The sequence below is a fragment of the Cyprinodon tularosa genome, unplaced genomic scaffold, assembly GCF_016077235.1.
Source record: "Cyprinodon tularosa strain WSP-4 unplaced genomic scaffold, ASM1607723v1 ctg246, whole genome shotgun sequence".
In the NCBI taxonomy this organism is placed as follows: domain Eukaryota; kingdom Metazoa; phylum Chordata; class Actinopteri; order Cyprinodontiformes; family Cyprinodontidae; genus Cyprinodon; species Cyprinodon tularosa.
This window is the reverse complement of record NW_024038913.1, coordinates 1,306,156-1,318,417: the sequence shown is the minus strand read 5'-3', so window position 1 is coordinate 1,318,417 and position 12,262 is coordinate 1,306,156. Positions and strand designations below refer to the sequence as shown.

The 12,262-nt window shown below is 39.5% G+C and overlaps 1 protein-coding gene across 2 annotated transcripts in view; it reads right to left on the bottom strand.

The window, feature by feature from the left end:
* LOC119785306 (dedicator of cytokinesis protein 7-like) overlaps positions 1-1,768 on the bottom strand; it is a 33,177-nt gene extending 31,409 nt beyond the window's left edge. For both annotated transcript variants that reach the window (XM_038287873.1, XM_038287874.1), the window contains exon 1: positions 1,554-1,768. In XM_038287873.1, the coding sequence (XP_038143801.1) occupies positions 1,554-1,603 (50 nt within the window). In that variant the 5' untranslated portion in view covers positions 1,604-1,768. The remainder of the gene's footprint in view (positions 1-1,553) is intronic.
* Positions 1,769-12,262: the final 10,494 nt, after the last annotated feature.

Here is a 12,262-nt window from a genome sequence, read left to right as displayed (position 1 = left end):
ATGGATATAAATATGTGATTTTGCATCCATAATATTGGATGTAAATAATAAGTAGAATATATCCAAAAATTAACTGCAATTATTCACTATGACCTTTTAAAAATGTCCAACTAATGCATAGGTCTGATCTAAAAGAAAAACTTACATTGGCAAAAGTAGGCATAGAATAACATCTGTACTTCTGCATAGGTGTCCTGAATTACCATGCAACATATAAACGGTTTTAAATGCTTTTAAATAAACAAGAGTTAATACTTGCACGGAAAAATACTTGGACAAGAAAAATGTCCCATTATGCCTGTAGAGTTAATCTTGAAACCTCTAGGCATCCCCTCCATGAGCTAAATCCTTTCCAATGAAGGACAGCAGCTGTTCCATAGAGGGACTTGAACCTCACAAAGTAGAAAACTGTTGGTTCATCCTAACAGTGGGCATGAGGCCAGATCTTTGTTTCTGGCTGTTAGGAACTTTCATCGAAGGGCTGGCTTAAAGGCAAAGCTGGAAAAAAGCCCAATCCTCACAGGGACAACAAACAGCTGCCCCTATAGATAAAAAAAAAAAACTTTCTGTTTCTCCCATATAAAAAGCTGAAAAAGCTTATAAAGCCTGTTTGTTACCCTGAAAAACAAAACTGTGCTTTTGTTTTCCATTTCATGATGTGCAAGATGTTTACTTATGCTTTATGCAGCAGCCCCATGTCATTCCAAACATGGGGGGGAAGTACTTGTGCACATATCCACTTAAAACAGGAAGAAGGAAAACTATAAGAGCTGCAAAGACAAGAGCCAAAACGGGCTTTCCCACCCTTTCCTGCATCCGGGACAAAACAATGGTCTTGGACCTAAACAGGACAAGAATGTAATAAACTTTTAACATTATGTGTTGTATTAGTCCAGCTTCTGGTGCATTACTGGACACAGTTTATAGCAGCTACTCCCTAAGTAGCTGCTATAAACTATGTGCTTGTCTATATCTGCAGATAGTCTAGTTTATAGACTAGACTATCTGCTTGTTTGGGACAATACTTTAGGAGCAAATAACTGTTTTTTTTTTTGCAACACCAATGTGGTTTTAGCAATAAGAACATAATAGAAATCAGACCAAATGATAAAACTATTTAAAGTGCAGTTATTTTCACTGATGATGCCACATTTCCATGGCTGAGCATTTGTATCCCTTGAATCTGATCAACAGTTAACAAGTTTGATGGGAAATACTAGATTTGCAGTTAACACAGCTCTTTGCTGTGTATTGCAGTGTTATGATCCTCCTAAATGACATAGCAGCAGCAGCTTCACCGGAGTGGCTCCTGACAATGGTGCTACGGTGCTGCCGTAGTGCCTGTCAAACAGGTTATTAAAGCCAGCTGTGTTTGGGAGCGCCAACTGCCCCAGTTAACCGTTGCTTTATTCAATGACAAAACTCACGCGTTTAAACTGAGCTATTATCATGTGGTGCCTTGTGAATCCTAGCATAGCTGCTATGTGTGCGCTCGGTCCAGCAGGTCACTATTCACCGAAGCTGTTAAACAATAACTTTTGTTTTAGTCTCACCGGTTGATTTTATGAGCAAACGCCCTCCGCTCGCACGCTGACGATGTCATTTTTTACCCTCCATGTAAAGAAAGTCTTGAAAAGTTAAAGTGAAAATGTTTAGCTCCCTTCGCAGCTCGGTTTTAGTCCCGTCCTGTGTTGGGATGCGGTCCTCTTCCTTCTCCACGCCAGGACCAGACAAGGAACCCTCCTTGTTCCTCCTAGTGGCTGGGAGCTGGGGCAGCTGGCAACACCAATGTCATGTACAACACCAATACTACATCCGGTTAGCCTTCAAAATAAAACACCCTTTGGACATGGACCGATTAAAATAATATTTGTCAAGTTTAAGAAAAAAAAAAAAAAACATTTTTAAAGCAGAAATGACACGACCTGCACAATATGCAATTTTAGAACGGACCTTATGTTATTGCCACACACAATTATATTTACAGAAAGTTTGGTGGAAGGAATAAACCATTAGAAGAAAATGCACCTTTGGAGGATCTATCCATCCGAGAGGCGGGGTACACCGCGGACAGGTTACCAGTCTATTGCAGGGCAACAAAGAGACGAACAGGAAAAACACAGTCAAACCTACAGAGAATATAGAGAAGCCAACTAACAGTCATGTTTTCGGACTGTGGGAGGAAACAGGAGTACCTAGAGAGAGCCCACGCATGCACAGGAAGAACATGCAAACTCCATGCAGCAAATGTACCAGGGGGCCCAGGAGGGGGACAGTGTGTTTTGATGGGGGCACAGAAAAACATGAAATAAAAAACAGGGCAAGGGATTCAAATATATTAAGATAGCTGCATGAAGTGAAATTTCAATTCAATTAGGTTTAATTCATATTCCATGTCTTAGTAGGACAATATACATTCATAATTTAGTAATTTTACATATTTTACCTATTTTAAGTTAAAATTACTGTTTTCTATAAAAATCTGAATTAGAACTCAAGGAAAACGGATAAATTCAGCTGTAAAGATTAGAGTGTTTTTTATGTCTTAAAAAAAAAAAACATTTAGCAGATGCAAGCTGGGATCCTATCTCAATACCACTGAAGCTATCATCTTATTTTTTAATTATTATTAATAAAACAGAATTTGTAAAGAAAAGAAATGAAACAGATCCAAAGGACCTATCAGTAACCATGTCTGTTCTAGCGCATATCATCATTAGAGTATTGTCTTCAGTACAGGGGCCATAACAGCAGCCAGGACATGATCTAGAGGGGCACTGGCCCCCATTGGCCCCTATCTAGAACCGCCCATGCCATGCAGAAAGACTCTGGGAATTAAACCCAGAACCTTCTTGCAGCAATGCTACCTATTGCACCACTGTGCAACCCCTGTGGAGGATTACAATTGCAAAAGTATACAGAGAGAGAAAAAAATTGATTCAGTCTGTAAGAATATTACACCTGTGGTTACTTGATTTTTGTACGGTATTTGTACCAGTACAATAAGGTGAGTCAGAAGTGACACTGAATAAATGCTATAGGTTTATTTGTTGAATACTGTAATTGGGTAAATTCCATCCATCCATCCATCCATCCATCCATCTTCCTCCGCTTATCCGGGGTCGGGTCGCGGGGGCAGCAGCTTAAGAAGGGAGGCCCAGACTTCCCTCTCCCCAGCCACTTCTTCCAGCTCTTCAGGAGGAACCCCAAGGCGTTCCCAGGCCAGCCGAGAAACATAGTCTCTCCAGCGTGTCCTGGGTCTTCCCCGGGGCCTCCCCCCGGTGGGACGTGCCCGGAACACCTCACCAGGGAGCCGTCCAGGAGGCATCCTAAACAGATGCCCAAGCCACCTCAACTGGCTCCTCTCGACGTGGAGGAGCAGCGGCTCTACTCCGAGTCCCTCCCGGATGACCGAGCTTCTCACCCTATCTCTAAGGGAGAGCCCAGCCACCCTACGGAGGAAACCCATTTCGGCCGCTTGTATCCGCGATCTCGTTCTTTCGGTCATGACCCAGAGTTCATGACCATAGATGAGGGTAGGAACGTAGATCGACCGGTAAATCGAGAGCTTCGCTTTTTGACTCAGCTCTCTCTTCACCACGACGGACCGGTACAGTGCCCGCTTCACGGCAGACGCTGCACCAATCCGCCTGTCGATCTCCCGCTCCCCCACAGCGGGAGAATTGGGTAAATTATGAAAGATTATTGGTCAAATTATATTCAGTGAGGAAGATTTGACATATTCATATATAAAGTGACTCAAACATGCAAATTGAACAGAAGAATATGCATGTTTTCTAAGCCAAAATAAGTTGTTGGGCTACTATGTAAAGCTTCGAACTTAACGGCAATTCTGACATTTTGAAAAAGAAAAGGCCTCCTGGATGGGAAGCAAAATGTCTTCAAACTTAGAAACCCAATCCAGTGTATTGTTTTTAAACTTTTTTGAAATGACTATGACCTGGATGACTGAAAATCTTCATCAGCATCTGGTGTCCTTGTCTACATTTTTGGATCCTTTCACTCCCGCTCTGGTTTATCCCCATTGCAGGATTCTGCACTTTAAAAATTCTGGTGGATTCTAATAACCATTGAAAAATAACAATCTCCGTTTATGAATTTATTTATGTGATGGCATGCGTTTATAATTTAATTTGATTATTTATGTAAATTATATTAGCTAAATAGCAAATAATCTTAAAGAGTAAGTTGAAAAATTAGTTTAATTTTTTTATAAATTGGTTTTTTCAACTGTCCCCCCATTTGTACCCATTCTCCCCCATTATTATTATGATTATTATAGGTGTTATTTCATAAGGCGGTGACGATGGCCCCATTTTGTTCTCTTTACATCCGGTTGCTCTCGCTTTTTTTTCCGTAAACTTGACCATCTACTCTCTGCGTACTGTACCTATCCCACTGAACGGCCCAAAATCTCACCCGACCGGTTTACGTTTACGCCCCACAGTTTTGGGTTTCATCGGTTTCAGTTCTGTATAGAATGTAGGAAGCGAACCAAGTTCAGTTTGCAGACCAATCCTTCTAACAACAAACCTGACTTCGACACTTCCCAAACCTTATGAGAAGCGAGATTTTTACTGTAAATAATTTTTCCACCACAGTAATTTCATAAAAAATCGTAAAATTTTAGTTTTTTGTTTATACAATTTTTAATAGACAGCATGCCCAAATCTTTACTGAAAATTCACATTGCTGTTTTTTTTTTTATTATTATTCTATTTTTTATGTCTGTACCATGATTCTACCAGCAGATAGAGCCCTTCGCCATGAAGGGAGAGGAAATAAAGTCATGTGTCATTTGTAATAGGTAAAACAATTAGTTTGCAAATTTTTCCATGGGGTGCATTATTAATATCCTAGAACCAATTGAACAAACAAAACATGACATACAGTCTTATTATCTTTAGTAACACGATATCCTAAGGGGGAGCTCAATAATGCATGAATAAGATAGAATATGGATGCAGAAAGCATGTCAGAGCCTATGCATTTACAGGCTTTCTCTCTGTCCTGTTAACGAAAATAAGGAATTGCATAGTCAGTGTCGCTTCCCTATAACAGAGGACTTGTCAGTTTATGGTAATGGAAGGTCTCAATCTTCCCTGGCAATCACCCCAAACCCCTATCTGTCCTCTGAGGAAGATGATATAGCCACCCAAAGGGCTGTAGCCCAAACCGTCCGCCCCCTCGCTCCTATAGCCTAAAAGTCATCTTATTCAGCACCCTGGAGAGCTGCTGCAGGTACCCAGCTGTCCTTTTTGACTTGGCTGATGAATGGCTGGAATTGTGTAGAAGAGGTTTGAAAAATGACCAGAGGGTATAGATATAGAGGGAAAAAAATAACCTTACATGACAGAGGCTTGGCTTTGGCTGAGCAAGGACGGATATCTCTGGGATGTGTGTTTATGTGTGCAATAGCACTCAGGGCTGCATCAGGGCTAACAATCTGCCTGCAGATGCATCTGATGAAAATAAATGAAGCTCATGCTCTCCATCTCCTCTCTGAATAGACACACTTCAGCTCCAATACCAAGACTCATCCTTCTTCATCTTCTTCTCACGTTCAGCAAAATCATAATTTACTGCATGATTCTTATGGCTGATTTAAAATAGAAATAACATCCTTGCAACATAAATCAGACTTTAAGTTCATATGACGCTTTAAAAATCTTCATTAGTAAATATCAACAATGTTTTCATAAGGAATTCATTTAATAGACAGGCTGAGTTTCTGAAAGAGATTCAGGCGTCATTGCCTGTTGAAAACAAGAGCCAGCTCACGCCTGCTTTTCTCTCTGTCCACACCTTCCCTGCTTGCTTTCTTGCCTTTCTGTTCATCGAAGGCTTTCAAATCCTAGATCGGCACTATTGTTTGAGTGCCCAGCCCCCACGGCGGTGAGAGCCCCACCACCTCCACCATCACCATCACTGCTGTGTTTCCGAAGAACAAAAGATTGAGTGTCAGACACCACCCACTAGATCTCTTTCACACCAGAGCCCCCACCTAAGTTCCAGATGGGTTTGCCTTTTTTTTTTTAGGGTTTCTCTCAACCCCAAGAGTCCTTCAAAATGGAGGCCCCTCCTCCTCCCTTGGAGCCCACATCTCAGCTGCCCGTCATCCACCTGCTCCTCCGCCACGCGCCCGTGGCCAGAGCACATCCCCTCTGTGCTTTGTCTCACCAGGAAGTCCTGTATAAACCACTGACCACTTTCTTTTTGTTAATCATTCCCAAGAAGCTGCAAAATCTAAAAGGGAAATGTATGTTATATTTTACAGGTAAAGTTGTAAGAAAACACACAATAGTTTTCTTTTAATATTTAATTTATGTCTAAATAATATTTTTCCTATTTTAGGTCAGTTCGGTTCACCAGAAGTGGTTAAAATGTCCTAAAATTTAAGTTTGCATACAGTTTCTGATTACTATTCAAAATACTTTGCTTTAATTTGTGAACAATCTTTTACATAAATGGTGCAGCTCAGTCAGATTTGTTGGCTACCTTGCTCACAAGCACACATGGTTCTATGGGCTTGCCATCAGGACTCTTTAATGGCTTCTAACCCATTATTTTCTTGTCCTTAAGCCACTTTATCATTCAACTGTATGCTTTGGATCCATACTTGTTTTAAATACCTATTTATTCCCAAACCTAAACCTTCTACTGGCTTTGTAATGCTACCTAAATTATTCCAGATATTTATTTACTTCTACGATGCCATATAATTTGTGAAGTGTAAGTGTATCCATGGTCCTTGTGGATAAACATCTATAATAAGTATTTATCCAAGAGTCCATTTGCAAACTCTAAACAGGACCAGTTTCCTTCTTTAAAAGCATAATGACTGATCATTCACAGTTAGAACTAGTAGGAACAAGGCATTTTTCAGGCATATGTGTACAATTTTACAGTTTCCCTCATGGTAACTTAGCTGATTTATTTAGGTCTGCCTGCTGGAGACTTTGTTTCAAATGTATCTAAAATATACTGCATTTAATCCAACTGATTTGAGTTAGATACCTACAAAGACTGCATGTTTTTGCAAACCGTTTAAATACAGAGTAATCTTAATATATGTTATCTTTTAAAAAGGAATATAGTGTGATTTAAAAAAAATGTGTTTTTACACCATGCATGTGAAACATATCTGATTTCAAATGTATAAAAGGAGATGTATCAAAAGAATAAATTCTAACCACAGAATAATGTTCACACTAATCTCCATCACAAATTAGTGTCCTACAATGCTGGTAAGGCAGATGCTCATTTGTTTAATTCTCTCAAAGCATCAACATGCAGCATCTTTAGGGGAAAATTTGCTCCAACCTCCAACCCTTGTCTTGACCTTTCCCCTCCAGGGATGGGGAGTGTGCCTAAGCAACAGGGCACATCTGCTACAAGACAGCTGTTAAGCCTCCTAATGATGATCCAACAGTCAGGATTGGGAAGAAAGTTAAGGCAATTGTTGGGGAATCACTCATCTTAGTTTCCTTGAAATACAGCACTGCTGGTAGCTGCCAAACTGTTTATTTGGCTAATGTAGTTCTTTGTATGTCCGCAAATAAACTACAGTGAATCAGATCAATGAATTTCAATTAGTGCGAGCAGCCACAGTTTGCGCTTTACATCCATTACATGCATGGATGCAAACTATGCTGTCTCACATTGATCAAGATTTATGGGAATGGATGGACCCTCCAGCTCTGGACAATACATTCCACAAAACCCAGCCCTGGATGTGTAATCCTGTTAACTGAAAAAAGTGCAAATATGGAAGTGTGAGTACACTCCTCATGGATGTGAACTTCATTTTAAATTGCAGTCCTTTGTGATTTATTTGAGCAATTCTCCCTTGGTACTGACCTTGCCTTTAATTGTTATCCATAAACTCTGAACAGAACTGGGGAAATTGGGGAAACCTAATGCATCATAATGGGATAAAATAGAGGTTGTGCTCCAAAGGCGGCAACTTTAAGACTTATCACCTTTAAATTTGCAGCGTCTCACAATGAAAAGCCATATACCTTAAATAATAAGACTGCATGTTTGGCCACATTGACAGGAAGAATCCCTGGTGAGGCCAAGGTAAAGGTTTCAAAGTTAAAACACTGTACCAGCTGTTAAGCATGGGGGTTATAACATTGTGCTAAGGGGCCTGCTGCAGTCTCAGTGGTACTGGTCGATGCATAAAGTCACAGAATGGGCAGAATATCGACAATGAAAGACTACCTTCCTACTCTTCCATTAGATCAATGACTCTGGGTGTATCAAAGGGGCAGTCATCGAAAAATACATAAAAAACGTATTTTCTGAAAAATATTCAGTGTCTAGGGGAGCACTATGTATTTGAAATATAAGTAGTAGAATTAAAAATTAGGTCCATGCTAGAAAAACCAATACACTAAAATAAAATACAATTTCTGTGAATAACAGTGACTGAACATCCAGGAAGAACTCTGCTTGTTGCTGACTATCTCAAAATATACGAGGTTCCTCAGAAACTTGCTAAAAGACAATGATCCAAATATCAGTCAGTGTATGGCTATAGATATTTAAACTTTTCTGTTTATCTGGTGTGAATAACAAAATATTAAAGTAGATTCCAACTTACGGACTTAATTCTTGCTTTTAAAAAATCACTGAAATGTTGCTGGTTTTTTTGTATTTGTGTATGTGTTTCCACCCTGCACAAAGTTTAGGTTAAATTCATCAGTAAAAGCCAAGGATTAGTGTGATATTTTTGCTCGAGAAGCATTGACTTTGTAATATTTGGCTTTTTTATCTATAGGAAACAAGTGATCCCCCTAGAACACATTACTTAAACCCCCACATACTGTCAAAGCATCTTCCTCCAATCCCTAAGGGTTTGTGCACCCAAATCAATTGAAAGAAAGAAAAAAAAAGAGTGCACTGTGGTCCTCCTGCTACATCTGCCAGGGAGGGGAAGCAGGAGGGGCCTCACTTATGGGCTGTACGGGGGAACAATATCACTCCATCTGTCACAAACCGTTTCATCTCTGATGGAGAGAAATATAGCTTGCAGAAATATATTCTTCCACATCATCTATGTGTATTAGCTTACCAGTGCCCTAGTCTTTACCCATTCCCCGAAGCGTACAAGCAGAAGCTTTTTGTATCATATTACCTTCCTCCCACCAACCAGCACTCTCCATCCTGCTCACAAATTATGCTTTTAAGCCATGCAGCATGTTAAAAGAAATTGTTCCACTTTACACAGTGAGGCCGTTAATAAAAATGGAACTAAGAGATGTGCAAGCGAGTAACAAACATTTACATGTAAAAACTTCTGAAATGAAAGTACTAAGGGGAAAACCTGAAAAACTAATAGGCGGCAAAGATGTTCGCAGAGAAAATGTAGGGGGGAGAAAAACGAAGAAAAAAAGATGCAATCTGGTAATAACCAAAATGCTCTTTCATATTTAAATGGAAGCACTGCTGCTCTGGGGAGGATGGGTGTGGCTGGCGGATTCTTCTTGTCTCCTCAGCTGTCGCGGCTTTGTGACGTCTGTGATCCCAATTGCTCGATCAAATCATACTATCTGAGAGCATGGCCACCTAAGTCCACATTGCTGCTTAATGAATACAAACTAAGCAGCTCAGGGGTCTTAGAAGCAGGCAGAAAGCACAAAATGGCCAGCTTGTTTACTTTAAAACCCAGATCCCAGGATGGATGATGCCTCTCTACCTCAGCAGCAGGTAAAGCTGCAATCTCAGTCATTCATATTTAATTCTGCAAGAGTTTCCGGGAAGACTAATGCGTTATTGATTTGAGGTCTCTTGTTACTGAAGGGGGAGGGCATGTGGGTAGAGAGCTGGATCACGGGGACTAAAAGCAAGAGAGTGAAAAGAGAGGGGAGGAAGGGGAGAAAGTGAAGGGCAACAGTTACAGCAGTTTGCTTTTCTAGGAAACACCACAATATTCAATGCAGAGCCAGTATTACTGCTCTAACAATCTAGTTTCCACTGTCTAATAAATACAAAAACTTCCACATGAAAGAACAAAAGGGGAAATTAGGGCAGAGGCAGAAAATGGGCTCCATCTTATTTACTTTTCATTAAATCGCTGCATTTACTGAGTAACTAGGGTTAAACACAACAAAGCAAGATTACCTGCGTCTGCATTATGGGATTTTATGTCCATATGTTTTGATAGTAGATAAAAAAAAATAAGCAAAAGGAAAAAAACAGAGAAGTCTAACATCCTTGTATGTTTAAGGTCTCCCCCTTGACACCAACTCAGACAGGACAAAATGAAAGATTAAGAAGCACGGCTTTATATTTGAAAGGTTCATATTAAAAACTGGTTGTAGTGAAGCTTTGCCCTCTTTAATCGAGCCTTAGAATAGGAACAGTTATCCAAACACTCATTAAAATCAATGCAAACAAAGGAATTTAAACAATAAGACTGTAGGTTTTTTTTCATGTAATTTTTTTCAATAATGAATACAAACAAATAAAAACACCTAGCGTACATAAAGAATTATCCGGTAGAATATCATACATAAATAAATGAAAAAAATGACAAGAGCGTCTACTTCAGAGACTTCCTCCCACCAGCCTGTCTACTCTAATAATAGCCCAGAGACAACGAATCCAGACAGACAGAGGGAGAGAAGGAGAGCACAGAGACAGAGGAAAAAGTGCAAGTGAAGCCATAAGGGAGACCACCAGATTGTTGCCAAGTAAAATATAAAAGGGTTGTATTAGGCCAGAATCCACTGTCAACAAATGTCCCTTTAAAAAAATACAACAAAACAACGAGGTTAATTTATTTTTGGAACCGTTCCTGCTTCACTGCTGATGCCACACAATAAAAGCTCAGAGATGCCGGGAGCCAGGAGCCTTGAATTAACCAGACCTGAGGCTGAATCATCCTTCCCATCCCCCAGATCCACTGTCATGGTGTCACTCCCTCACTCTGCTTGTCTCTCTCCCTTTCCCTTCTCCCCATGTGTGGACAAAGCCTCCACCTTTCCGCAGGGCAATGGCAACAGGCAGTCATTTTGATGTAATAATAATGAGGAACAGAGAAGGAATTCAGACATTTAGAGGTTTATCTAGCTTTTATAGTGTATTGTAAAATCCACACATTAAACATAGATTTTAAAAAGTGGTATCATGGAGAAAGAGAAATATCCTATTTGTTTCTTTCGGATGTATCTTATTAAGATTTCTTTTTTACCTGATCAACACAAACTACTTTGTGATTGCAATTGAGGATAGGAATACACTGATTTTTTTTTTTTTTTTTTTTTTTTATATTAGAAGATCTTAAATGTATGGCACACACTTGCCCCTGAAAAACTACTTGGTTGAAAAGCTTTTAATGCAAATCTTTTGGGGCATGTATCTGTGAGTGTTTATTAAATGTTTTCATTCGTTTTTTTTTTTTTACAAAACAAACTCAGTCATATTAGGTGGAGAGCATTTGAGAACATCAATTTTCTAGTTACCACAAATTCCTTACTGAATATAAGTCTGGGCTTTGATTTGGCCATTCCATCACATAAATAGCTCAGATCTTAATCCCTCCATTTCAACCCTGGCTGTGAATTTAGTGTCATTGTCCTCCAGGAAGGCAAACCTTGGTCCTACTCTCTAGGTGTCTTTCAGGATTGTCCTGTTTTTAGCTCTATCCTTCGTCTCATTAACTGTAACCTGTCGGTGTCCCTTCTAAACAAAAGGATCCCCACAGCATAAAAATGATATGCTTTTCTACAACAAGTTATTCTGATAAGATAGATGAAAATGAACAGAGATAGATTTCATTTAATAATTAGCAGACTTCAGAAAACAATAATATTACTGTAAAGAAGGCTTAATGATTATCCACACCACTCTATATAAAATTAACCATGTTATTCTACTTCCACTATAAAATTATGCATTGTTTGGTTTTATCCAACATTTAAAATCCGAGTTAAGCTAAAAAGGTCTGAATATTTTTTATTTTTCATTTTATACATTTTAAATCATTTCACAGTACATTCCACAATATACAGAAAGAGAAGTACCACTTCTTCAAGGCTCCTAATCACCACTACTGGAGGGACCCTTAACTATAAGAAAATAATCAGCAGAATAACACAAAAAGACTTTTAAACAAAACTAATGCTTGATCCATGATTCAGTTGGATACAATAGCTGCTTTAAATGCCCTCTTACCCACATGGAGGATTCAGCTGCCAGGCTACAAACAGGAGCTTTAATGAGAGGCCACAAT